Here is a 26185-nt window from a genome sequence, read left to right as displayed (position 1 = left end):
CTGAAATAAAAATCGCCGAAGGTGTTAAGTCAACTGCAAAAACGTGTTTCTGTGTGTCTACGACAACCAGACTACCTCAAGTCTCCAATTACTTATTAGTGTAGGTTATACTAATCTCTAGGCATGTGGAAGTGAGAATAAAGATGAAGAAGACATTTTTTATTAGAGTAGTTTATTAGGATATGCTTGATAAATTTGAAAGTTTCTGGGTACCTAGGATAGCCAAAGTAACCAATACTTATTTTAATTAAAGTTGGTTACTTGGTCTGTCAAGACACCTGGAGATGAGATTCAACGGAATTACTTCGGGAAACCATCGCCTGTTTCCTGATTAACTGCACCATCATTGATTACAGTAGCTGATCTTGTAGGTTTCTGGGTTTCTAGGAAAGCTAGAGTGCCAACATTTATTTTGATTTGTGTTGGTACCTTGTTTTTTCCAGACACCTGGAGACAAATGATACACTAGAGAAGGCCGAACTAAAGGTATCAAGAGGTTATTAATAACTCCTTGGGAGTCTATGGACAACAGACTACTGACACTTGTATTATATTAAAGTGTCTGCAGTCTGTAGTTCAGGAATACCTTGGATGAACATCAACGTTATATAAGAATTAAGATTGAAGATGGGTTTATTAGTATATGTTGGATATTTTTGTAGGTTTCTGGGTTTCTAGGAAAGCCAGAGTGCCAACATTTATTTTGATTAGTGTTGGTAACCTGGTTTTTCCAGACTACTGGAGACACTAAATACGGGAGATAGCCGAATTGAAGATATCAAGAGCATTTATTAATAGCTCCTTGGAATTTGGACAACAGGCTGCTGATACTTGTATTATATTAAAGTGTCTACAGTCTGTAGTTCAGGAATCCACTGGATGAACGTCAACGTTACAAATATCAAGACTGAAGATGGGCTTATTAGTAAATGTTGGATATTTTTGAAGATTTCTGGGTTTCTAGGAAAGCCAGAGTGCCAATTACTGGAGAAACTAAATACGGGATAAACCCGAATTAAAGATATCAAGAGAATTTATTACTAGCTCCTTGGGATTCTATGGACGACAGGCTACATGACATTTGTGTTATATTAAAGTGTCGGCAGTTTGTAGTTCAGGAAACCAGGGGTTTGACATCATAGGACATTGATTTTATTGATTCAAAAAATGGATGAATTGTTTGATGAAATAACGGGTATATCTGGGGTCAGTATATAAATATGATAATATTGGTCCCTTTTATACCTGTAGTTTCACAGTTCTAACTACATTTTTTTTAGTAAAACGAGTAAGTTAACCGATATATTTATTTTCTAAAATATCTCCTAACACAGTGAAAAAGTTTAATATATTTATGGGACATTTTATAGCGTATTTCTTGCAGTGGCTATTCTTTTTACCATAGTTCTCTGCATCGGTATATCTGTGTGGCATCTTTTTATCGACTGAGGAAGAAGGGCTAAAAAATAAATCTTTTGAATATATGTGTTACGTCATAGTTTTCAACGCTACCTTAATAGTATATGGATAATATCTCCTAAAATATCACTGTCCTTGGTTGAGTAACATGCCATCTCGCATAGAATACGTAAAAAACAGTTTTTTCCACCATGTTTCTCACTAAAACTAGTTAAATAATATCGTAAAAGCATTTATATTTTATATTGACCAATTTTGTTTCCTAGCGCATTCGCCATAACGAATGTATATTTAACTAAACTTTATGGAAGCTTTAATTTCACTGATTTCACAAAATATCCTTAATTTTAAACACTTACGCATCTAATTCCATTTCGAATATCTTATAAAGCATAGACCTTTCAAAAAACTGTCTTTCAGTAGATTCACTCGGCACCAAAGGAGGAAAAGTGTACTCACTTTCATTTTGAGGTAAGAAATAATTAGCCTCAATGTTCCAAGCTAAATCTGCATCTATTTCCGAAGGAGTGAGTTTAATTGCTAGTGCTATAATAAGCTAGATAAAAAACGTAACGGTTTCTTACATAAAACCCAGAAAATATTCAAATCTTGAAAATATATCACACTTACCCCCATGAAAGGATCATAATACGCGGAATATGGATATCTAACTGTGTTAAGAAAGGTGTAACTTCCTTCATCTTCAGAAAAAGTATATTTAGCTAAAGTTATAATGCTTACTACAAGAAATAAGATGTGAGAGTTCATTTTTTACATTTTTTTTAACTGATGTGGAAGTGACAACTGGACTAGATACACTGCAGGTTCATATTTACTTTAACTATTAGTACAAACGATGTTTACTGTTATAATTAAGAAATGATAAATGGTTTTTGTCTTAAGTTAAGAGCAGTGTACAAATTAGCACTAAATTTTGGTCAAAGATTGTTGTATTAAAATAAAACTCAGTTTTGGATAAACACATAGAATTTTATTCAACAAAATCTACAATATATTTCATGCAAAACAGGATGTTTAATAACAAAAAATTCAGATCTTAGAAAATCCTCTACAAATTAAATAAAAACTCTTTTTAATAACTTTCACAATGAACGAATACGCTTTTTATAAGCTGTTTTATCACAGAAACTCTCCTAAAAATCCTACATAGGTACAATCTCAGTTGATAATATTTTTCTTGATGTATTGCTTCTGTATGAGTACCTCTTTATTTTAGCCTTCGATTGAAGTCTGTATCTCTTATAGTTATTACATTTTATAATACTGATTTTTACTCTCATATTTCAATTATGTCCACTAAATGAAAACTTTTACATATGTATATATGTATCTAACTCTTTAAAATCATTCAAAAATAAATTATATTCATATAAACCTCTTTCGTAATTTGAGATATAGCTGATATCAAATATGGTAAATACTATGACTAAGATATACAAGTAGGATGCTTACAACTATGAATAATGACTAGAAACTTTAAGGATAAGTAAGGTATATAATCTTCTCAAACTTGATGTCCACTTATAGCATTTATTGGCTAGAAATGAGAACAGAACATTAAAAAAGCTATATATTATATAGTGACAAAAATTATCTGGTGTTTAGTTTTTCTCACTATAGAAAATTATTAACAAGTACATAACAATCAATAAAACTACCAACTACAAAAGAAAAGAAGATATTCTAAATAGATCTAAAATATTACTAAGGACTTACTAAAGACTTACTCTAGTATTTATTCTTGAACTAGAGGAGAAGTCATTCTCTTCAATACAAAGATCAGAGTCTGAGTCACGATTTTTTAAATTCGAAGACTCCTAAAATGTTTCGTAGTTTTATTGAGAGAATACACAAAAAATTCAGTCAGTATTGTACCTGAGTCAATTGCTCTGTAGTGGTCAGCAATCTGGCCAATGGATTGCAGCAAACTGGCAGGGTCTCTAGCAGTGTTGGCTTAGAATGTGTCAGTAATGGCTTCATATACTTTGTATCAAATGAACCCCAAATTCTAGCAAGCACAGCCTTTTCGTTTGGTTTGGGAGCTTCTGGTTCACCAAAAGGTTCGTTCCATTCATTTCTAGGTGTGGTATTCCCCTATAATAAATACAACTGTAGTTAGGGATGAATATACAAAAAAATTGTATAGAGTATTTTCATGCAGTATGCATGCCAGTGAAAAGATTGTGATCTACCTACCACAATGCCACGTTCCATTGAATTATATACCTGCTCAATAAAATGGTGATATTAAAGTGAGAGTGGAAATATAAATAAATAACAGAACTTACACTATGCAGTCCATTTTGAGAGAGAGCTTCTGTTTCCTCGTCGTTGCCCAATCTGAAATAATTACATTATTATTATGAATTAAAAGAAAATTAAAAGTTTGACTTACGGTATGTTCAACCACCTTAGCAGGTTCATTGTTGCTCCACCTTGAATAATTACTGTTATTATTACAATAAGGGAAGTTGTAGTAAGCATTGCTTGTCTCGCTTCTGAACGTGTGTTTCTTATTGCTAAAGCAAATGACATTGCCCCTCTTAGACCTGAATTAAAAAATTACTTCTTAAAAATGTATACATACATCCTTAAAAAAATTTACCTGCAAAGAACAGCATATGTTGAAAATTTAATGGTATCTTTGGGCGTCTTCCTAAATTTAACAAGAACGACAGTGGGTATACATTTGCAGCTCTTCCAACAGCAGCACATATCTATTAAGTGTTAATAGAAATATATATTTAAAAAGACACACATCTTTTCTTTATACAAGGTCAGAAAATATTGGCATTTGGTGCTGACTCTCACTGACCCTGTATGTTCTTTTAAAAGGATACAAATCCAGTTAATATAAAAAGTGGATCAAAGTGGTGTTTTGGGAATGTAAACATCGAAACGCCTATGTACGAAAATATAAAATTTTCAGCTAGAAAATTGAGCAACTCGAACATCTGTTTAGTTCTAATTCTAGAGTCTTCTGACAAGTTGTTGTATGTATAATGGGCTTGGCATATTCCGCAAAAAAGCACAGCCACAACTCCTAAAATTACAAATGTCGCAATAAACTAAGTATTATAATAAAAATAAAACTGTACCTGTTAAATCTGAAGCTTCTGCAATCAAGAAAGTGCTGTACGACATAAGAACGAATAAGGCTGATTCGAGTAGTGGAAAATCTCGTACTCTGGTATATTTAGTCAAGTAATTTTTATTAAGGAAATATAAAAGGTAAAAAAATTCGCTACTTAAAAATATATTATATTCTGTTCACAAATTCAAATTACCCTCGGATTATAATTACAGTTTTCTAATTTCTAATGACAGATAAAACAAAAAAACTTATTATCAGTAGCGCACTCTGTCGTTGACAAAGTTTCAAAAAAAAACGCCGCCGAAAAGACGATAGTTTTTTGTACCCCAAGAAGTGTGGTAATAGCGTAATAGAAGGGTAATAGTATATAAAATTTAAAGAATTTATCTTTTTATTGTTTTACAAAGTGTTTAGAAAACAAGTAAGTTTATAAAACCATCAATAGAGACGTTATTTACGAAGTAAAATTGTTTTTAGGTTCGTTTTCTATCTACCGGTGTCTTCAAAATGACAGTAGAAAAGTTTTTCAATGTTGTTTCAAGTTTTTCAATTTAAAATGTGCGATTAAAAAGGATATCAGTGCTGTGATACAACCCATAACAGCTCCTATCAGTAACGAAAGCATGAATATTCCACAAAAATCACCTACCGCTTGGAAAAATGCCTTTATTTCGAATCCACCAGTACCTAATTGGTACCTCTTACCATAATGCTGAATGGACCTGAAAGAGAACCCCATATATTTTTAGAAATTGTGGCCAAAATTTACTTAAATTTTGGTATGGCCCTATTTTGAGATAGATGTTTGTATGGATTAAATGAATACTTTTATAGCAGAAACGTTACTTTTGGAAATCCATTTAGGTAAGTTTTCTATTTATTTTTTATTATGTACATAATTTACCTATATATTACATTTTTATGCCCATGTTTGAATATATGTAGCACACTATGTGAGGAGGATTTTAATGATGAATAATAGGTATTATTTTGTGTAGTTGTAGTATTTCTGTTTTCTTAATTATTATTTTATTTAATATTATATGAAGAGGAAATCTAGAAAGGTGCAGAAATCAAATGATAAGCTGAATAGCATTATAGTAACGTGTAGTTAAAATATTTCTGCTTTCTTAATTATCAATTTTTTTATTTAATAGGTATAAACGAAAATTTTAGAACATGCGGTAATAAGCTGAATATAGTATTATAGTAACTTATATGATTTTTTTTAATGCACTTACCCACTAAGAACAATAGCTACAGCGTCATTAAGAACACTTTCACCAAAAACTAAGGCATACAAGTTAACGTCTACATTCAAATCGTTAAAAATAGCTAAGATTGTCAAGGGATCAGTAGAAGAAATTAGTGCTCCAAAGTAAAGTGTGTCTAGAAATGTAAAACTATTTGCCAATCTGGGGGGCATTAGATGCACGCAACCATACATCAGTGCTCCAACAATAAAAGACGATACTGTAGTACCGATTATTGCAAATGTTAGTATTGCGCCCAGGTTACGAAAGAAATATTTCTGAAACAGCACAAGTTAATATTTTTAAGCATCATTATCATGTTAATTTATTATTTTTAATTATTTATACAATTAGCATTATTTCCTAGTTCATACATAATTTTTTTTTGAAAGAATTCATCAAATTCATATATTTTTGTATATTACAATCTTACCCTCTTTAAGGAATAACCAGCATGAAAGATAATAGGCGGTAAAATGATGTTAAAAAAAATTTCCGGATCGAATGTAGCTTTTAAATCTATCTCATTTTCTTGCGCCCCATCAATTTCATTACGAAATACATATTGAAAAGTCATGTTTTTATTTGAATACGGTTTGGGCATATGAAGAGATAGGGTATCAGGAGGTAGGCTGGAGTTATACTTGGATTCATCTACAAACACTTGCATATTCAATACTTGAGATGTGCTGCCTGAGTATCTTATGATAGCTCCCACTATAAGGCCTTAAAAGAAGAACAATTTTAAGTACACTAGCAAAAATTTAATATATCTGAAATTCAAGGTCAAATATTCATAGATTAAGTGGGCAGTGGAAGATTTTAGATATATATGTAGTGTTTAAAATATAATTACATACTAAAATAAGTTGAACTTACCATATATAACAGCAAGCCCTGTCTCATGTATAAAACTAAACCTACGATGTTTAAACAGCCAAATTGTAAGTACAGTTAATATAAGCAATAGGGTGTATGATAGCAAATTCAAGCTATCTATAATATGAGTAGATTGAGCTTTAGCATCAAGTTGAATATCTGAAGCAGCCCCATTCACGTTGTTTATAAAAATTTTGAATATAAGAGACACAATTATCAACACTTTTGTCATGTTGTATATTCTAGGTTAATTACATATATTAAAACGCTGATATATAAAAAATGGGCTTTTTTAAGGCGATGATTATATTTTAGAATTATTCACAATGCTATATATAGTTTTAATTTTATTAAAATATCTACTTCAACTACTTTTTGTTTATGGTTTCACTAGTTGACAACTACTGTCAAAGTCATATGATGCGTGTCTCTTTAAAAGCTTGAAGAGTGGAATTTGCCACATCTTTTGTAGTCTAAATAAAACATTTATTTGGTTAAGAATTAATTAATATATATTTTCAAAGATATCTAATATCACTTAATTTCAAAATAATCAGACAAACATTGAATTCTTGTGAATTTTTAATCAAATAAATTTAGTTTTTTTCCTTGTTAAATTGTCCTAAATTTATATTGATTAAGTCCATTGACTCTGTATATTGCAAAAACAGATAAGATAGCTTTACTTCAAAACATTCTCTCTGATTCACTGTTCAAATGTTTTTGGTATAGCTACCTGGTTTTTTTTTTCTTATTACAGGAAAAATAATAGTGCATTTTAAAAATAAAAAATATATTTTAATTCATAAATAATTTGAATTATTTCTTTTCTTAATACCTAGAATTGGAATTATATAAAAAAACTTAACATTGTAGAATATAATAAATATATACATTAATTTGAAAGTGATATACATCTAGAATTCATATAAAAAATATTATAATTTTAGGGGGTTAATTTGTACTACTCCTTCAGCCTTGCAGACATTCTTTGCGACTGAGCTTAATTTCGTAAAATTGTCTAAATTCTTCCCACTTGCCACTGTTTTTAGGTTTGCAGCAACACGTTGGGTAGCCTAAAACATTATTTAATTTATATAAATAAATTATTTTTTTCATATTTTCAATTGTTAAACGTACCTCTAGAGTCCAGGCTTCAGCCATCTGTCTCTCATGTTGGGCAGAGTCTGCACCAGTTCTAAGTGTAGAACTTGCCCTACTTAATACTACTGCGCTAGAGTAAATGTCAAATGTTGCGTTCGCTAGCCTATTGAGAATGAATTGTTCGTTTACTATGCTTTTTCCATATTTTATTAGGACCATTTCTATTGACTGTCCGAAGGAGTCTATGCTTTTTGCCAGCTCAGAAGCGGACTGTAACAGGTCCCTGTGCACATAGTGGTCCATGGAGGGTGGTGAGCCCAAACCAACTTTCCTTACAACCCTTTTGGAGGCCTCTTCGAAAATCAGTCCTAAATTGGCAGTAGGATTCTTGAAAGCGTTTTGAAGCTCTTTAAGATGGGCTCCAGCATACTGAATACCTAAAGTAAGTGTTTTTATTATTATTTTTTTGGTGAAATTTGTGAGTTGATTTTACCTGTTAGAGCAACAAATAATCTCAGGATATCATTTGTTCCTTCAAATATTCTGAATATTCTCAAGTCCCTCATGATTCTCTCAAGGCCAGTCTGTTTCATGAATCCCATTCCACCCATTATTTGAATAGCTTCATCACAAACAAACCAAGCTGCCTCAGAAGCAAAACACTAGAAAAAAATTATATTATTATTTTTTTCTTTATTTTGATTTATGCTTTTGAAGTGAAATTCGTTACGCGCGCTAAGATTAAAAATTTAAAGCTGTCTTCTATTTTCGAGTGTCAATTTAGGCAACCAATATTACTATAGTTACGAGTTGCGATTTGCGATCGTGATTTTGTAAACTAGGACGGTGATAACCTTCTATTTTTTTTTTTTTTTGAGGTTCAAGTTAACGTCTCCTTTCTGCTGCAATGGCTAAACTGGACGGGACCTACTTGTTTACGCGGAATCCGAACCGCGGTCCTCGGCCATATCATGGTCAAATGGCCTACCGACTTAGGAAGTGTCTAAATTAACTCTTACTCACGAGATATCCGATCTCATCCGGCCTTGAACCGGCGTGAATGAGCAGTGTGTATCAATAGATTTTACACTTTTCCCTTTTTGGACAACAGCATGATGCAAAGTTTCGAACCGGTCACCCGTCCATCCACTAGCATCGCCTTACGTCGCTTAACTTCGGTGTTCTAATGGGAACCGGTGTTTCGACGTAGCTGGGCCGTTGCCCGATAACCTTCTATCTGCGAGTTTTAATTTTTAGGAATTCCGATTTTGATGCGAATTTAGTTTTGTGGTCTTTTTTTATTTTACGCGTATACCTAAAACTTTGTTACACGTAAAAAAATATTTTTACGCCTTAATTTTTTTTTAAATTTTTACTTTTTCAAACATGTTCTTCAAATCCTTCAATTTAATAGCTGTTAGTAAGAAGTTTCAAATATATAGTGCACACACAATTTAAAAAAAAATACCTTGGATATGGCGGCTTCTAAATGGTAATGTTGCGAGCCAGTGTCCATGTTGCCAGAAATCATGTAGGCCATCGACTCAGTGACATACTGTAGCATTGCCATTCTGGCAATTTTTTCCTGGATTCCTCCAAAGTTTGTGATGATCTGGCCAAATTGTTTTCTTTGGTTTGCAAACTCGACAGCTTTTTTTATGCATGTCTTCATAGTGCCTGATAGGCAAGCAGCCATACCAAAACGTCCATTGTTTAGAATATTCATAGCTACTTTAAAACCATTGCCTACACCTCCCAGGACGTTTTCAATAGGAATTTTGACATTATCGTAATATACCTGTTGATTTTATAGTAATTAGATTTTTGTTATTTTTAAATAATTATATCAATTAATGCTTACTTCCGTTGTGTTGGAACATTTAATTCCCATTTTTTTCTCTGGTGGTCCATTGGAAACACCTCCAAAAGCTCTTTCCACAATAAAAGCTGTTACTTTATCAACAGTTTTCCCAGTCTTTGGGTCTTGGACAGGGGTCTGTGCAAAAACTGTCATAATTTCAGCCAGCCCACCATTACTAATCCATATTTTGGAACCATTTAGAATAAAATGTTTCCCATCAGGTGATAGCACAGCTTTAGTTCTAGAATACAATATTGTTTTTATTAATTAATTTAATAATTGTCAGAAAGTAATTAAAGTATACATACTTGATAGAGCCGGCATCAGATCCACTGGACGGTTCTGTCAGACAGAAGGCAGCAAATTCACGGTTAGATACTCTTGGTAAGTACTTAGCTTTTTGTTCAGGCGTGCCAAACAGAAGGATCCCTTTGAAACCAATTGACTGATGAGCACCAAGTGTTATACCAACGCCCAAGTCATTAGCACCGACAATTTCGACCAGTCTGGCATATTGTGTGTTTGACAGTCCCAAACCACCCAAATCTTGTGGTACTTGTAAAGCAAAGGCTCCCAAGTCCCATAGCCCATTCAACGAAGGTTCATCAACTTTTTCCAGTGTGTCGTTCTTGGTGGGGTCATTTACTTCATTAAAGAACTTCTCACAAGGGTCGATCAGCATTTGCAAGGTGTCTCTTTGTTCTTCATTCAAAACATTTGGATATGGAAATACTTGACGTCCCTCAACTTGACCCCTGAACAGGTTCATAACAAATGAATAATCTTCTTGTTGAGAAGGTTTTGCCCTAGGTTTTTCTGCTGTTTGTGGTTGGGCAGATGCAACTGCAGATATTTTAAGTGTCCTAAAATTGCATCAATAATATTATTGAAAAAAAAAGTTACATAAAACTGTCGTTAAAGATGACCCCATTTTTTTAATTTAAAGTATATTCTAATTAATTCAATTACCTTATTGGGATATTTTCACATTTTATTTGCTGCTGAACTACTACACGGACCACACGAAACATTTTGCACCTTTTGAATCGACTTTTTACTGCAATCGCCCGAATGATATTAAAGAAAATTTCTGATTAACAGCCGAAAACACAGTTTATGTAAATTAAAAATAGTAATACACTTTGAACTAGGTAATAGACTTTGACCCCATCAAAACAAAAATACTAAGTTCGAAAACAACTGTGCAAAAACAAATATTAGAGCCAATCTCTGGTTTCTAAATTGCCACGTGGTTGACGTGGTTATTTCGGCAGCCAATGACGGCAAGAAATATTTCGATCTTATTGATGCATTTAGTCACATTTAGCGCATTTAGCAAAGCATTTAGTTAACAATATTAACATGCAGTTAACTTCTGGTTAACTTACACTGTGTTCCCTGTTCCCCTAGTCTCTAGATGGCGCCACTCGTACAGAGCATGAATATCAAATACGTTATTGATGAATATAGTATTTTAAGATGTATTTTTAGCATAAATATCAGTAATGATTTTTTTATATATAATTATATTACATAAGTAAATCGTTAAAATTTTGTGTTAGTTACAGTTAACTATAAACAAATAGTCCAAATTCTCTTTAATTCGTGTTCTAACGAAGTATTTTTTTTTATTCATTTTTAAACATGTCTTATCGGGAAAGATAGGCAGAACCAAATTTTTAATTAGGAACAAAGTTATCAGTAATTTATAATTAAGAAATGTATCTGTTTGTGTATTTATTTCTTTATCTCATCATATTTTTTATAGGTTCAAAGAGAAATGAAACAATAATTATTATTTAGGGTACAAAATATATTGATATCATCACGGTATAACCTAGGATATACCGTGATATAATATATAAGTCTTGTGTTCTTATTTACTTTAAATAAATTTGTTTACAACGACAGGTACAAAATAACAAATAAAATTATCAAACATCAACAAATTACAGCGAATTAACGTATTCATCACAGTAATAGAAATTATAGGCTGTTATAAACATTGTATTTAATGCGCCTCTTCCTAACTGAATATGTCCGATTTGTCAACAAATATGGTGCGTACCTTTGAGCTAAAGGTCTATAAACCCAATGGTAAAGCATGTACTATGTTTTTCTTACAAAACCACTTGTTGGTGGTGGAGGTAAATTTGTACTTGCTGTCGCAGGGTATGTAGGGTCCATTCCCGTCTTTTTCTGGTATTTAGGCGATGATGGTGGACGTTCTATGGTCATAGTTTGTTGAGGAATTTTGTTATCTGTCTGGATGTCCATTGAAGAGTAAATTTCTTTCAGTATCATTAGAATCGTATCTTCAGATTCCCAGTAACACACATGACTAGTTAAAGCGAAAATATATTCGTTAAAAAACTCCAAGGGGGCTTCCTGTAATACATAGTCTATTCTTCTTCCATTATTCAGCTGCCCTAAGGGTATGTCAGTTTGCTCTTGGATAGGTTCTTGCTCACATTGGTCATCCTCTTCAGGCGTTGTTTCCAGTTGGTTTTGAATGTTCTTGCTCACCTCAGCTTCAAGGGCAGGTTGGTCTTGTTTATGGAACATTGCCAGCTGGTAAAACGAGTTCCATGTGCTCTTCATTGAGTCAAACACTTTTTGTTTCAAGTCAGCACCAACTCTAGCCATAGTTTCCTTCAATTCTGGAATCAAAGAGATAATTACATAACTGCAAACGAGAAAATTCACCTAAGTTTACCTAAATGCATTCTTTTACGGCCTTTGTGATGTGGGATGAGTACAGGCTTTAATTTTGCCAGTTCTGGGTTAATTAAAGCTTCAATTCTGTAAGCCACCGGGTCGTATGGATGGAAAATGTTGAAGAAGGTTGGACAAGTTGGTAAAGAGAAGTGTTCTCCAAGCTTGTCAAGTCCTCTAACGGTTACAAACATCCCTATAATAAATTTTGTATTTTATTTAAACTCATAATGTTATATTCAGCTGAATTTACCTATGGGGCTACCTAATGCAAAGAAGGCGTTTGGAAGAAATGAGAGATGTGGGTATGAAATTTTTACTTGTCCAGCTCCCACTGTTCCCATTAAGTAACTGATTCTCCTACATACTTTTTTGTCCGTGGTGGTTCCATTAGTTTCAGAAGAATTTCCTGAAAATACAAAAAAAAAAATTAAGAAAAATACGATAGTTTTGATGAAGTATGTACCTGTTAAATCATCACTCGGTTCCTCTGGCTCTGCTGGACGTTGATGTGCCAATAAATCAAAAAGAATTAGAGATCCTAAACTATGACCTCCTAAAGAAACTCCGCCAGAAAATGAAGGATTTCTCTGTTGAAATAAACTGTAAAGCCTATTGAGCTCGTCGCCAACAGTCGAAATTATGGTTTGGCAGTACAGAGGACTAGTATAAAATAGCACGTCTAGAATAGTATCGTTTGTAAAAGCCCTTAACCTTGGAATACTTTCCAAAGTAATATTTTTTAACTGTTCATCAACACCAGTTTCATCAGAGTGCAATTTTCCATGCCAGCTTACTGGAAGAACTTCAACCCTGTTAGCTATTCCTCGTTCGCAAGAAGATTTGTAATGGGATTGGAGGAGCTGTAAAGCGATGTTTCGAAATTCGTCCACTAAAAATAGAAATAAATAAATTTTTAGAGAGAAAAATAAAGAACTTAGATCATGGGAACATACCAACTTCCTCTACAGTTCTGAATTTTAAATCGCACACAGATCCTATACCGTGTACTATAAATAAAAGATGATCAACCTGGGTTGGTTCACCTTCATCTATGTCGAATTCATCCATTCCACGTTTGACTACCATAGGTCTGACTTGATTCTGTATATGACAAAAATAAATAAGTAATGTCCGAAAGTTTTGACTACCGATTTTAAAAATTCTTGTATAATTTTTTCTTTAATATATTTTTAATTTTTAGCTGTTTTCGCCGAAGACAATTATACACAAAAATTGAGAGATCAGAATAACAGAATAACTGGACTTAATGTAACATAAGAAGCCGTCAAGTATGTCTAAAGGTAAATTTAATATAAGATATTTCTCCAAAGATATATCATAGGTCTGACTTCATTTTGTATATGACAAAAAAAATAATTTCAATAAGTAATGTCTGAGATCACCAGCGGTGTTAAAATGGTTTAAATAAAATCCTTTGACTGGTGAATTTTTAAAAATTCATATATACATATACTTTTTTTAATATATTTTTAATTTTTAGCTATTTTCATCCAAGACAGTCATGTGTGAAACAGACAACAATTGAGAGATCTGAATAACAGAATATAATATCTGGAGTTAATGTAACAATAAGAAGCCATCAAGTATGTCTTAAGGTAAATTTAATATAAGATATTTTTCCCCAAAGATAATATTAATTTAAAGTAACTAAACATAAAACTGTAAATATCACAGCATTTATTTTATGGAGATTAGTAGTATTGATCAATAACAGTAGGTTTGTTAAGTATAAAATATTTGAGAAATACTTAAACTTCGCGAGTTACTTTCTAAAACGACTTATAAAAAATTCTTACAGGAGCATTTGCCCACGTGTCAGTGTTGTGGTTAGCCGGAAACAACACTAATGTATCAGGTCCATGAAAAACTACTTTTTCGCCATTGCCTACGTCTACTTCCTTATGCCATTGATTTGATTCGAAAGCTTGTTTAAATTCAGATTCTAATTTCGTAGCGATATTTTCGTCGTACGGAGTGTAACGTCTGTCGCCGTTGTTTTTATGAAACCATGAACACCTGCGCACTTCCGTCGTAGCTCCTTTCCAATACACCGGAGTTCTCTGTCTGCGCAGAATATTTACGTCGTAACGCCCACCGTCCGTTGCCAAGACTTTATCCGGATCCAAATCGTCTAAAATAATAGATTAATTAATTTATTATTAGCTCTATAAGTTTTAAAATCGCTAACTTGATGTGAACTCGTGCTCTAAAGCCAGGGAATCAACCATCGAAAACGGTATCCATATAGATTTGCCTTCAACTTCCTTTTTATAGAACCAATGGTGATAAACAGGCCTATAAATTTTACTCGTCTGTGCCTAAAATTTTAAAAAATAATCCTTATGAAAAAATACAAAAATAATATAAAATACTAAATACAGAGGTAGAGTTATGAACTTTAAAAAAATGAAAATTTTATGTACAGGGTGTCCCACTAAGAATAGCTCTCGGCTGTATCTCGGAAAGTAGTAGCCGTAGGGGTTGCGGAAAAAAATATTTATAACTAAAGAGGCTATGAGAAATTGCTGGAAATTATTTTCAAGTTTGTAGAACGACCGCTAGGGGGCGCAACTGCAACAAAAAATGAGAAAATGGAGTTTTTACACAATTTTGCCTAGATAGATTAGAGGTCATTGATATTTTGCTATAAACTGGCTAAATATTTTTGAATATTATTTTAATTTTTTTGTTCTTTGACATTGTAAACATTTATAAATGTTTATTTTAACAATAAGACTGACAATATTATTTATATAATGTTTTGTATTATCTTTTGTTTGTTTGTTTGTGTACCTTGTTTTTTTTCTACTTTGTTTGTTAGTTTACCTTTGTCTACAAATTGAAAAATTTTTTGACAATAAAGGCATTTATTTATTTATTTATTTATAAGGTGTACTATATGTAATAGCTTCATAATCTTCAGTAAATTTTGAATATTTTTTCATTTTAAAATCGACGAAATACCAGAATACCATATATACCACAGGTATTAATATCTAATAATTAAGATATTAATAATAGTGAACAAGAAACGATGATTCAGGGAAGTCAGGTAAGCTTTGGAAAAAAGTTGCTTTTGGCGTAATAGTATAAACGTCAAATTGTTATTAGATCAACATTTTGATAGTCTTATCAGCGTTTTTTATCTTTTGATTGCTTTTTCAAAATGTCAACAATTTCAACTATTTCAAATAGTAAAGGCATTTTGAAAAAGCAATTAAAAGATAAAAAAACCCTGATAAGACTATCAAAATGTTGATCTAATAACAATTTGACGTTTATACTATTACGCCAAAAGCAACTTTTTTCCAAAGCTTACCATGACTTCACTGAATCATCGTTTCTTGTTCACTGTTATTAATATCTTAATTATTAGATATTAATACCGTTGGTATTATGATATTCTGGTATTTCGTCGATTTTAAAATAAACTAACAGTTTCTATCTTATTATTTTGTTAGAATGGGCATAATTAAGAGGGCTACTGATACTGTGTTGTAAAAATAAGGTAATTAAGGGCGTATTTTTTGGTATTTATATAATTTTGCTAATATCTTCGGTTTGAAAGAAGATATCAAAATGCGGTTTTCGCTGACTTTTTAAGCTTTTACTACTTTTTACTATCAGCTAAAATTACATATACTATTGCATTTAATTTTTTTGAAAAAACGCGCAATGTTTGTTAAATTGTAAAACAACGCCCTCTAGCGTCTACGTTCAAAAGCTTATTATTATTGTTTATATGTTACAATATAGAGTAAGCAACGCTCTTTTAAACGAGCCCTCGCTTGTTGGATTCCGATCATCGAGTCCAGAGTTATTAATATTTAAATAAAAACAGATCTAACCTTCCCCACCACTTTTTTTTGGTAGATACGGGAAAATTGCTCTAACAAAAAATATTCAAAATTTACTGAAGATTGTGAAGCAATTACTTATAGTACACCTTATCTAGGCAAAATTGTGTAAAAACTCCATTTTCACATTTTTTGTTGCAGTTGGGCCCCCTAGCGGTCGTTCTACAAACTTGAAAATAATTTTCAGCAATTTCTCATAGCCCCTTTAGTTGTAAATATTTTTTTCCGTAAACCCTACGGTTAATGCTTTCCGAGATACAGCCGAGAGCTATTCTTAGTGGGACACCCGGTACTTCTCAAATATATAAATAGTTTTTAGGCAGAATGAACTGATTTATTGTATGCCGAGATATTTTACTTTGAAAATTAAAAAAAAAAATGATTTTCGCTTAAATTTTGAGAACCACTGGTATTTTTCTGGGTTTTCTTTCTTGTAAATTTAATCTACTCCATATGTTGCTGTATTATGAAGATATTATGTTTTTTAACTAAAAATTTAAAAAAAAATCCATTTTTTTAGACGTGTTTCTGGGATCGAAATATACTACCCCTAAAAGTGTTTGCACATATTTAAGACTCACCCTTGTATATATCGAAAAATAAGTTAAAATCTTACATTATTTGTGGGTCCTGCCACACTGGATCCAGGACCAAACCCATCAGGCTCTGTAGCGAGCATTTCACTAGCCGGTATAGCATCCATCACTGGACCTACTTGTCCTTGCAGAACGCTTTGAGAATGCTGTGGGAAAGGTATATTAGGCTTCACCTGCGGAAAGGAAGGAGGCTGTGGATTTATAGGCTTAAATTGGCTGTTAAGAGCCAAAGTAGCTTCTTGAATCGAAGATGTTGAACTCGCTGGTGAAATGGAAGGCTGGAAGTGCTGAACAGGTGGAGGTTGCTGTAAATTATATGGCTGAGGCGGTATTGGAGCTGAAACAGGTGTAGGTGGAAGGTTCGAGTTGTTAGTTAACCCAGGAACTTGCGCGTAAGCTGGTCGCTTCAACCCTGGTCGTCTGAAAGTGTTCACTGGACCTATAATTTGAAAGTAATACATACATTTTTTTTATATATTTTTAAATACCTGTATTTGCTGGTGGTACTTTAGAAGGTTCTTGAACAGGCTCCAATGGACTAGCAACGTTAAATAGAGGTACAGGAGGGGCGTTACTTTGTTCCTGACCAATCAGATGCTCCAAACCTGCCGGAGGTGGCACAGGAGACTCTATTTCTTGAGGTATCGGTTGTGATTGTGTAAATCCACTTCCAATTTTCAAGTAATTCGAAAATGACGATAATACGGAGCTTAAGTTCGAGGGTGCTTGATAATGTTCTTGGGGAGTGTCGAAAGAGATCTCTTGTTGGGCAGGAGGGGGTTGTTGAAAATAATTTGATATTGATGGTTGAACCTCTAAGGATTCTGTTGGGCTTAATACCGCCGCTGATATGTCAGTTCGTGGCTGGGTAGTTTCTTGCAAAATTTCCTCTGAAATTATCATAGTGTGTCAATTTAAAGTTTGTGGTAAAAATAAAAAGTATTTCGAAGTTTTCCTGATAAAATCAACAAACAACGGTATCAGTAAAATGAATATTTCTTTGCAAACATCCGACCTAGCCCATCGTTTTGTCATTTTTAAACTACAAAAAGCCTATACGTCTATGATTTTTCATATAGTCGTGTGCCAGATTTCGTAAATATATTTAAAAAAATATGTATCGATTTATTTTTATATATTTTATGTTTTCGCGTTCAGTTGAATCAATCGTGGTTAATAAAATTAGTGATAGTGCTGAAAATCATTTAGAATTGAACGGTAGTGATGTTGAATCGAAGAAAACCCTTAATTTTGGAGATAAAAAAATTACCATACTTGTGGAAGACGATTACGACAGTTTATATGGTGCTTTTAATATGGTGAAGCAAATTTCAGATAGTCCCAACTATAAACAAACGAATTTTTCTCTAATAACTTTTAATTCGTCTGGTAAATATATTATTAAATATATTCCAAAGAATAAATATTTCTTTTTAAGGTGTCTCTTTGGATGATGGTAAAAATCTCGATGTTATTGAAATTACCGACATTTTAAAAACCCGAGCCGATGAAAATAAACTTAAAAAAGGCCCATCTGGGTCACCGATATTTTTTGCGTTATTACAAACATCCCAAAGCGCATCCGAAAATAGCGCCATACTAATTTTCGTTAATAATTTCGATAAGTTAGACGCAACAATTGGGAAATATGCCTTAAAAAAATTACTTCATAAAAATATTACTGTAAGTATAAAAACAATGTTTTTATTTTTAAACTGACCAGTGTTTCTAGGTACATGCGTTAATTTACAATGAGGAATCTGTGGGATACGAAATTTTGAAAGATATTGTAGTCTCTACTGGAGGTAGAATTTTAAAAACATCGGAATATCAAAATAAAGGTAAAAAGGGATTAGATTAAAACAAATCTTGCTCTAAAATTCGGAAATGTTCATGGTTCTTTGTACTTATAGCACCTAATTCAGTGTTTTATTAATCTATATAAAATAATCATAACTAATACTTACAGATTCTAACAAAATTACACTATAAAAACTAATTCTGCCACTTTTACTGGAAACTTTCAACCTAAATATTCACAATCGTTTGCCTTTGGTTTAAATAAATCAATAATAAATATATTAGACTTTGTACATATAGTCGATAATATATGCGTCATTAAAACAAGTGATGTAAAACTGAGTCTTTAGAAAAATGCTTGACCTTGCTGGTCCATGTTTCGTTTTCCTTCACATAACAATATTTGTATCTGTCTTGTTTGTCGGCTTTTATCAATCTATTTACTTGCAGCCAGTATATTTAGGCATTTTCGGCAGTGACGCACTATCTAGACCAAAAAATTTATGAAACGCGTGGATTAATTAGACATTGAAATTACCTACAAGTTAAAAATAGTTTTTCGCATCTCTTTAAATTCGTCTCAGAGTTAACTCGCGCACTCAAACTGACTAATTATTTGTTAAATTACTTCCTCTGTAATTTTACTCGCTCAGTATAGTTTATTTCAATATAATAATTACATCAGAGATAGATAAAAATGATGAATATTGCAGTATATGACACACAGAGTCGTGCATTTTTTTCTAGACGAAACGGAAATGGATTTAAATTATTTGGACATGATGAAATTGGGCGGTAATATGTACATAACAAATATAGATAATGACAGGAACGCTAAGATAGTATTGAGCAATTTACCTTACAAGTTTAACAACTCCGCAGAAATTTATGTCAATGAACTAGATAACGCTTACGCTGGAAATACTGTAATTAATCATGAATTAATACAGCCTAACCAAAATATTGTTAATACAATTAATGGGGGTTTTAAAGGTAGATGTTTAATATAAGGTCTTATATTTTTATTTTACATCGTTATTTTTTTAGAAAATATTGTTAGTAATATTTTTGGTTACAAAACTAGCGACATCTATCCAACACAGACGTTAAAAATTGAGGTAGGATTAGGATCAGAGTTAATAACATTACCTGCCAAACAATCAGAAGTGTATTTCAAAATCACCAACACCGGAAGCTCAGTACAATACGTCAATTTTTTCTGCAGCGACACCAAATACATTCTTCTGCGCCTCTCAGAATACAAGTAATTGATTAATTAACTTAATGAACCATCAATTAATTTGTTTGTAAAATTTAGGCGTCAGTTACAGCCACAAGAAAGCACCACTGTCACCCTCTATTTAAGCACAAAAATAGGAACCTACCAGGATGAGATAGTTTTCTCGGCAAAAAGCGGATCGCAAGTTTACCAAAAGAGGATTCTTGTGAACGTAGGATCACAAATATCCGACCAGAATCCTCCTGAGTTAAATTACAGATACACAAGCGACTGTACAGGAGTGTTATTTTCGGAGTGCAACAAAGGGATGTGGAGTGTAGAGATATCAGCTAGGGATCCTGAATCTGGTGAATTGATATACCCTTAACTACCATATTCAGCAACTAACATTTAAATTAAATCTTTAGGTTTATTGAACTTAAACTCATCACCTGAAGGGCTATATTTTTCAACCCAGTATACTTCTGGCACAAAAGAAACTGTTACTGGTTACTACAGCGAGTCTTGTTGTAATCCAGACCTTTATGTAGTTGCTGTAGATCGCATGAACAATCGCAAAAGTTACAGTCTAAATGCATACAGTATGTTTTCAAAAAAAAATCATTTTAGGCACAATATTATGTTTTTTTTTCTTTTTAAGATACCTTGTGGAGTGCTGGAGCAATAGCAGCCTTAGTTTTGGGAATAATATTCTTTTTAATTATAGTGGGAGTGGCTACATATTTTATTGTAATGAGAGTAAAGAGCAAAGACTCTTATGATTTACCTAGATACAGAGGAGGAAACATTTGACAATTAATGAGAAACATTATTAATGAACAAAATATGTTACACATTTGGTCCACCTTATCTATCACATCTAGCAGTACTTCATCATAGTGATGTTGCTATTTAGTTATTAAAGTAGTTCTTAAGGATTTCTGTTATGTTAAGAGCGTTATATAGATTAAAATACATAAAGAATAGCATACCATGTTTAATGTTTAGTATAGGCGGAGGTGGTTTTTCCATAGCAGGAAGTAAGACAGCATTTTGAGAGAAATCATCCAGTGTACTTCCGGTAACAGCAGGATTAAAAAGTGTATTTTTTACTAGTTTTCTGTTATCTGTCATCGTACCTATTTAAAAGTAATTATATTGAGAACACTACATTTATTTAGCGAAAACAGCTGTTTACTATTGAACATGGAATGAAATATCACATATGTCAAATAAGTTCCCTCCGTCAATGACTAAAGAATGTTTTCTTTAGTCATTGCTTTCCATAGTTCTCAGTTACAAGATAGATTGTATAGATGGCGTAAGTAAAACAAGTATGTATAAGTAGTTGCATAATATTCCCAAACTGTTTTTTATATTATTTGTAATTTAAAAATTGTGTTAAAATATGGGATATTACAAGAACTGTATTATTTTATACAGGGTGATTCTTGCAGTAAAGTCAGTAAATTAAAGATATTTTTGTTTTTTGAAATATATTCTACTCTGTTAAATGCTCTAAACGAATTTCAGTTAGTTTTGGGGTATTTTCAGTTAGTAAATGGACATTTTAAGTATAATATACATATTATTAATTGTTTTAAGTTAGAGAAAAAACATTTTGTGTATAATAGGAATGATCAGCAAATGTAATTCTGCCAGGAGCTCTGTTTTAAATTAAACTCATATGGACATAAATATTTTTGTATCGATAAGGTGCTAGGAAATGCAATAATGCGTATATCTCCAGCTTGGTTGACTTGTAAAGCGTTGTTTAATTCCACAGAATTGTAAAGGGGCTTTCCAAAATTACCCTGGCTTGTTGTCGTAAACACGTTAGTTTGCCTCTGTCCAGTTATTGGATTTACAGTTGAACATCTCGCCTTTGCCAGTATACACGATGTAATGTTCTTGTAAAGGATCACCTGATCGGCTTGTAATTCTGCGGAATTATCTATAGAGGCTTCCGAGTAACATTCGGCCACCTAGGAATTTTAGACAATAACAATTCGTGTTGAGTCAGATAGATTTGCGTATTACATATTACAATTTATGTATTACTAAATGTTTTAACGATATCAAACAAACAACAAAGAAAACTTCGTTTATGAAACAGTATTATGTAAGGAAATTATTTAGCGAATAGCAAAATTTGTTGCTTATCTACGACACGGACCATTGAGTGTGTGTTCCAGTTTCTCAAGCTTATCTCGATAATATTTTCTAAGAAATTTACAGAATAAAAATTAACTATTTTTGCTACACGTGCTGTTTTAATATTGTATTGTACGTAGGTGATTCATTAATAAATATATAACAAACCAATATGTCAGCATTTATTCTTCTAATACATCTGATAAGTCTACAATAACCAGTTACACATTGCCCAGTCTGAGTAGCTGTTGCATCCTAAAAAGTAAATTTATATTTATAATAATAAATAATCTATGATATAATACTAGTGGCATGCTTGCTTGGGAATTCTCGATTTATGTAAGCTTAAAAACTTGTCGAAAGAGGACATTTTTATCTGAAATAAGAACCAATATTTACTTTCTGATAGTTATGGATTTAATGCTGATTGTTGATATTAATAAATAATAAATTTTGCCATGCCAGTTTTATTTTTAAATAAATCCTACCCTTTTTAACAGAATTTTTTACTGAATTCGACTTTTGTTTTTATCATTCCCACTCTTAATATAATATGTTTATTGATTGTTATTATTTATTCATCAAGGCAATATCGAAAAAATACCATTAATATCTACGTGTTTTGACTGAATCATAGTTTTGTCCTTACATAAAATTTGTCTTACATTTATTAAACCCGCGCATTCTTCGTATCTTGTGTCTGCAAAATAAATATCTGAATATAAGGAAAGCAAAGTTAGAGATGGTTGATTTCCTGTCGCTCTAGAAGCTTCCAAAAAATTTCTTCGGCAGTTAGTTTGGTCATCCACTTGCGAACACGCGTACGACAGTAAATTTGAAAGCTGCAACCTTAATTATTTTTGTGTCAAACATGATTTGTGTTTTATTAATTATATTTACGTATTTTCTTCGCAGTTCTCCTTGGCTCGATTTTTACATCCTATAGAAATGACTACCTAAAAACAAGTGTCGAGGAAATTTTCCTTCATAAACACTGTAATTATTTATTTAGAATTAAATTATTTGATAAGGTTCTCAGGAATTACCCGATTTCATAATATGTTTGACTCACAAAATAATTTTGCAAAAACAAATTGATTTGTGTGAACCCTTTCTGAAACTTAATACGTAGGTATTGAATTGAGGAAAATGGAAAATAGAAAAACAAATATCTACTTTGAGTTAAATCATTTTATGGTGTGATAAGAATTCTAGGGATTCCCAGAGTTTTTCGTTTTTCTCTTATACGGGATTTTTTTTGTTTGTTCACTCCAAAATTCATGCTGTGGTATTTTTGTATAACAGATAAGTCGAATTATTAAACCTGTGTGACGAGAATCAAATAAGTTATTGCGTAATGTTAGAATATAATGCGTTGTATTAGAAAAAGAATAAGCAAAATATTGACATAGGATCTTACCTGAACTAAAGCGAACAACTTGATACAAGACCACGTAAATTTAAACATATTTCGTCTAGTTTTGTTGACAAGTTAAATATAGAATTTCACCTTTTATGATTCAGCATGCGTACATATTATTTTAAAAAATAAAATAAATTGTTTTTAGAGCTGCGTATACACAATAAAAAGCATCATTTTTAATTAAAAACAATGCATTGCCAAACACAAAGTAATTTTTGTAATAATAGTTTCAAAATATCCTGCCACCGTTTCAATATATTCCACATCAGTTCATAACTCTGTATTATTAAATTAATAAACCATATATTTATTTATCAGAAAAATAGCTGTGTGCTAATAATAAAAATAAATATAGGATATACTTTTTAAATGTTAAAAATGAAATATTTCGAATTATTGCACACCGTTTTAAACTACTATTAAATAATTATGAAACCTAAATTGTTATTAATAAAAAATAATCATAGTTTTAGGTTCATCTAATCTGGATTAATGTAAAATGTAATTTTTCCTCTTCTGATCCGCTAGAGTATTTGATATGTAAACATATTTTAATTACATAAGTCTATTGACGTTAGAATTTTGTGCGATAATAGACTAATTGAAGAGAGAAAAAATACATCCGGAAATTAAACAAATATTTTGATATTTCTCACTTGTTCTACTTAACTAATAGTAAATACGCAAAAAATATAAAATAAGACGCAAACAATTAGATGTCCGGTAAGCTGAATAAAGTGCTTTGTTTTTGAGTTTTTAACATCGCAGAATCATTTTGATAAACACTCTAAAATAGTTTCATTTTTTATACTACTTTTCTTCAAAATAACATTTCCCGCAAACTTATTCACTGTTTTTTCCTTAGTTTGCCGTGACGTATCTATTTTTAATGAGTAAATTTGATCGTAGGTAGGCCAGGTTGCCAATTCGATGCAGTATACGAAAAATTTGCTGTGGAATTGACTGCATACACGTGTCACGGAACAATGTTATTAGGAAAGGACAAAATTCTTTTTGAACTTTTTTGGCTACACCTTAAGAAAACGTGGCCACAAATTTAGACAGGAATGCTTAAAAGATTACTTTGTAGCATTAGGATGTTAAAGAATGTGAGTGCTTAAGATTGCATTTAATTTTAAATACATATTTTAAAATCTATTCTAAGGTAAATCAGAACCTTCCTCTAGAAGATGCAAGACCTTGTCGTTGGTGGGGAAGCTCTTAGTCATGTGCTAGGGGAAATCCCTTCTGGAACTTTGGCTGGGTCTAAGGAACACATCATTGTCTTGTCCCTGGCTGTAGTGTCGTTTCCAGGGAACTGCTCCAAGACGTATAACGTTGCCGGATGGGGCTACCCTGTCCGTCATACTTCCCCGTGCGGCTACCCTCCAAGTACCTGCGGGGCGACAAAAAATTGTTATAAAGGCGGTGAACGGATTCTGTAGGGGCGGCAAACCTCCCTCCTAGAGGCTCTCCGCTCCGGACGCCCCTAACCCACGCTACGCCACTGTTCCGAGAGGAGACAACCTCAACAAAAACTTAAATCGTATGATGGCGGGATCAGGTTAAGGGATGCGAGGCTAGATAGAAGATTAGCGTCGACTGATCTCAATTTTGGGGCACCACACAGCAGCAAGATCCCCATGTATGATGAGTTATAACTCACGAAAGGGAGACACAGTCGATCTTTAAGGTCGCGGTGATTACCCCCCCTTCCACTCATTCTACATTCTAAATCAGAACGCAGGAACCTAAAAAATCAATTTTCAAAGTAAATATTATTGAAGCAAACTCGATATGTTATGCCATCGTTGTGTATTCATTTATTTAAATTATCGGGCCATTTTTGTTTGTTCTTTAAACCCTGGTAAATACCGTATGTATGATCGTGAGTAAATGTAATTAAGTTTTCATGAAAAGTGTACTATATATATATTGATTTTCCGAGAAGAGGAAAATCCAGTTGAATCAGAAGAATAGCACATTTTTCTGTATTTTAAAATAATCCGAATTATTGTATGAGACGACAGAACTTTCCCGTAACCTGGCAACGTTGCTTATCGACTGTGACATACGTTGTTTAATACACGCGTTGCGACCATGACCATCTCAACGTTACACAATACCTAATTCTAGATTTTAGGCGGAGAGAGATGGGTGATAATCATCATTTTGTATTTCGTGTGTCCAAAATGCGCTTCTCAAGTATAATCTGTCGTGGGAGGGCTCTACAAATTCGTTTCTAAAATATTAATGATATTTCATATACGTAGCTTAGTTCAGATAGGTGTATTTTCGGATTTTCATTCGAATGATATCAGAAAATAATAATAACAGCCTTGGAATTCGATTATTTTCAACGGAATATTGTTATTTATGTTTTTCGACTTTTGCAAAATTGTTTTCGGCGCGCTAATTTTAGATTTTTATGAATTTATTTCTTTGTCTCGATAGCAAGATAGCACCGTTATCAGATATTGCTGTATTTTTATGGAAAAACCTATGCTCAAAGAGTTAGACGCAGTATTATTGAATTTTCTCTGTATTTTAAAAGGAAAACATTACTTTTTTATTTTGGAAAATCATTATTTGATAAGTATTCAAGACGTTTTTAATATTATGTGACTCAACTTACAAACCTCTTACATATCAGCTTTATACCATGAATCAGCCTATGATTTATCAAGTTTGCACGCAGTTTTATTAAAGTTATATGGCATTAAAACAGTTTAAAATAATATTTTTCGTGTAGTAAATAACGCGCGC

At 32.4% G+C, this 26185-nt stretch overlaps 6 protein-coding genes and 1 long non-coding RNA gene across 15 annotated transcripts in view; 2 read left to right on the top strand and 5 right to left on the bottom strand.

Moving 5' to 3' along the window:
- Positions 1-1293: 1293 nt before the first annotated feature.
- On the bottom strand, positions 1294-2218 carry LOC115876583. The gene is made up of 4 exons (XM_030892401.1): positions 2050-2218; positions 1779-1975; positions 1513-1626; positions 1294-1459 (listed from the first exon to the last, which is right to left on the bottom strand). The coding sequence occupies exons 1-4, from the start codon at positions 2185-2187 to the stop codon at positions 1294-1296; spliced, it is 615 nt and encodes a 204-aa protein (XP_030748261.1). The 5' UTR covers positions 2188-2218.
- Positions 2219-2388: 170 nt separating this feature from the next.
- Positions 2389-7113, bottom strand: LOC115876811 (sodium/hydrogen exchanger 7). 5 transcript variants are annotated; one of them, XM_030892767.1, is made up of 13 exons: positions 6667-7113; positions 6221-6513; positions 5776-6065; positions 5112-5256; positions 4539-4644; positions 4281-4483; positions 4046-4157; positions 3836-3989; positions 3729-3780; positions 3637-3666; positions 3316-3534; positions 3157-3257; positions 2389-2977 (listed from the first exon to the last, which is right to left on the bottom strand). In XM_030892767.1, exons 1-13 carry the CDS (start codon positions 6896-6898, stop codon positions 2971-2973), a joined length of 1944 nt encoding a protein of 647 aa, XP_030748627.1. In that variant the 5' UTR covers positions 6899-7113; the 3' UTR covers positions 2389-2970. The 5 variants fall into 5 exon arrangements, with proteins under 5 accessions (XP_030748627.1, XP_030748626.1, XP_030748629.1 ...); XM_030892766.1 differs by having other exon boundaries at positions 3168-3257; XM_030892769.1 differs by lacking the exon at positions 3157-3257.
- A 331-nt stretch (positions 7114-7444) lies between these two features.
- Positions 7445-10894, bottom strand: LOC115876810 (very long-chain specific acyl-CoA dehydrogenase, mitochondrial). The gene is made up of 7 exons (XM_030892764.1): positions 10601-10894; positions 9940-10494; positions 9632-9872; positions 9239-9568; positions 8264-8432; positions 7807-8207; positions 7445-7742 (listed from the first exon to the last, which is right to left on the bottom strand). The coding sequence occupies exons 1-7, from the start codon at positions 10660-10662 to the stop codon at positions 7605-7607; spliced, it is 1896 nt and encodes a 631-aa protein (XP_030748624.1). The 5' UTR covers positions 10663-10894; the 3' UTR covers positions 7445-7604.
- Positions 10895-11423: 529 nt separating this feature from the next.
- Positions 11424-21083, bottom strand: LOC115876803 (phospholipase DDHD2). 2 transcript variants are annotated; one of them, XM_030892758.1, is made up of 10 exons: positions 20835-21083; positions 17312-17713; positions 16844-17262; positions 14559-14688; positions 14167-14501; positions 13303-13450; positions 12813-13238; positions 12600-12755; positions 12348-12542; positions 11741-12291 (listed from the first exon to the last, which is right to left on the bottom strand). In XM_030892758.1, exons 1-10 carry the CDS (start codon positions 20974-20976, stop codon positions 11741-11743), a joined length of 2904 nt encoding a protein of 967 aa, XP_030748618.1. In that variant the 5' UTR covers positions 20977-21083. The 2 variants fall into 2 exon arrangements, with proteins under 2 accessions (XP_030748617.1, XP_030748618.1); XM_030892757.1 differs by having other exon boundaries at positions 11424-12291; positions 12600-13238.
- The window catches only part of LOC115876808, a 73635-nt gene continuing 60909 nt past the window's right edge, over positions 13460-26185 (top strand). For 2 of the 3 annotated variants that reach the window (XR_004049206.1, XR_004049208.1), the window contains exons 1-2: positions 13460-13965; positions 24329-24528. This is a non-coding gene — a long non-coding RNA (uncharacterized LOC115876808). The remainder of the gene's footprint in view (positions 13966-24328; positions 24529-26185) is intronic. The other variant, XR_004049207.1, reaches the window with a different exon arrangement.
- LOC115876804 lies at positions 17738-20825 on the top strand. Of its 2 annotated transcripts, XM_030892759.1 has the most exons (8): positions 17738-18212; positions 18262-18506; positions 18556-18664; positions 19371-19616; positions 19671-19887; positions 19942-20210; positions 20271-20444; positions 20504-20825. In XM_030892759.1, exons 1-8 carry the CDS (start codon positions 17939-17941, stop codon positions 20653-20655), a joined length of 1686 nt encoding a protein of 561 aa, XP_030748619.1. In that variant the 5' UTR covers positions 17738-17938; the 3' UTR covers positions 20656-20825. The 2 variants fall into 2 exon arrangements, with proteins under 2 accessions (XP_030748619.1, XP_030748620.1); XM_030892760.1 differs by lacking the exon at positions 19371-19616.
- On the bottom strand, positions 21122-23501 carry LOC115876806. The gene is made up of 5 exons (XM_030892763.1): positions 23417-23501; positions 22897-22952; positions 22662-22845; positions 22165-22251; positions 21122-21827 (listed from the first exon to the last, which is right to left on the bottom strand). The coding sequence occupies exons 1-5, from the start codon at positions 23462-23464 to the stop codon at positions 21483-21485; spliced, it is 720 nt and encodes a 239-aa protein (XP_030748623.1). The 5' UTR covers positions 23465-23501; the 3' UTR covers positions 21122-21482.

The sequence above is a fragment of the Sitophilus oryzae genome, unplaced genomic scaffold, assembly GCF_002938485.1.
Source record: "Sitophilus oryzae breed Bouriz unplaced genomic scaffold, Soryzae_2.0 scaffold_1440_pilon_pilon, whole genome shotgun sequence".
NCBI classification, from domain to species: Eukaryota; Metazoa; Arthropoda; class Insecta; order Coleoptera; family Curculionidae; genus Sitophilus; species Sitophilus oryzae.
Note: the sequence above shows the minus strand (reverse complement) of the source record. Positions and strands in the feature narration are given on the sequence as shown.

What these genes read in the sequence shown, in the direction of transcription:
- LOC115876583 (XM_030892401.1), bottom strand. Translation starts at nt 2,187, where the DNA reads ATGAACTCTCACATCTTATTTCTTGTAGTAAGCATTATAACTTTAGCT. An exon ending in ATTATGATCCTTTCATGGGG is followed by an intron (nt 1,976 to 2,049) that starts GTAAGTGTGATA and finishes TTTTTTATCTAG; the next exon opens with CTTATTATAGCACTAGCAAT. An exon ending in ATTATCCATATACTATTAAG is followed by an intron (nt 1,460 to 1,512) that starts GTAGCGTTGAAA and finishes TTTATTTTTTAG; the next exon opens with CCCTTCTTCCTCAGTCGATA.
- LOC115876811 (XM_030892766.1), bottom strand. Translation starts at nt 6,898, where the DNA reads ATGACAAAAGTGTTGATAATTGTGTCTCTTATATTCAAAATTTTTATA. An exon ending in CTGGTTATTCCTTAAAGAGG is followed by an intron (nt 6,066 to 6,220) that starts GTAAGATTGTAA and finishes GTGCTGTTTCAG; the next exon opens with AAATATTTCTTTCGTAACCT. An exon ending in TGGGTTGTATCACAGCACTG is followed by an intron (nt 4,645 to 5,111) that starts ATATCCTTTTTA and finishes AATAAAAATTAC; the next exon opens with TTGACTAAATATACCAGAGT.
- LOC115876810 (XM_030892764.1), bottom strand. Translation starts at nt 10,662, where the DNA reads ATGTTTCGTGTGGTCCGTGTAGTAGTTCAGCAGCAAATAAAATGTGAA. An exon ending in TGTGAAAATATCCCAATAAG is followed by an intron (nt 10,495 to 10,600) that starts GTAATTGAATTA and finishes ATGCAATTTTAG; the next exon opens with GACACTTAAAATATCTGCAG. An exon ending in CTGAAGCCTGGACTCTAGAG is followed by an intron (nt 7,743 to 7,806) that starts GTACGTTTAACA and finishes ATAATGTTTTAG; the next exon opens with GCTACCCAACGTGTTGCTGC.
- LOC115876804 (XM_030892759.1), top strand. Translation starts at nt 17,939, where the DNA reads ATGTATCGATTTATTTTTATATATTTTATGTTTTCGCGTTCAGTTGAA. An exon ending in CTGCGCCTCTCAGAATACAA is followed by an intron (nt 19,888 to 19,941) that starts GTAATTGATTAA and finishes TGTAAAATTTAG; the next exon opens with GCGTCAGTTACAGCCACAAG. An exon ending in TTACAGTCTAAATGCATACA is followed by an intron (nt 20,445 to 20,503) that starts GTATGTTTTCAA and finishes TTTCTTTTTAAG; the next exon opens with ATACCTTGTGGAGTGCTGGA.
- LOC115876803 (XM_030892757.1), bottom strand. Translation starts at nt 20,976, where the DNA reads ATGACAGATAACAGAAAACTAGTAAAAAATACACTTTTTAATCCTGCT. An exon ending in ACACGTGGGCAAATGCTCCT is followed by an intron (nt 13,451 to 14,166) that starts GTAAGAATTTTT and finishes TGTCATATACAG; the next exon opens with AATCAAGTCAGACCTATGGT. An exon ending in CCGTAAAAGAATGCATTTAG is followed by an intron (nt 12,292 to 12,347) that starts GTAAACTTAGGT and finishes CTTTGATTCCAG; the next exon opens with AATTGAAGGAAACTATGGCT.
- LOC115876806 (XM_030892763.1), bottom strand. Translation starts at nt 23,464, where the DNA reads ATGTTTAAATTTACGTGGTCTTGTATCAAGTTGTTCGCTTTAGTTCAG. An exon ending in AGTTGTTCGCTTTAGTTCAG is followed by an intron (nt 22,953 to 23,416) that starts GTAAGATCCTAT and finishes ACTTGTTTTTAG; the next exon opens with GTAGTCATTTCTATAGGATG. An exon ending in AATGCGCGGGTTTAATAAAT is followed by an intron (nt 22,252 to 22,661) that starts GTAAGACAAATT and finishes TTTACTTTTTAG; the next exon opens with GATGCAACAGCTACTCAGAC.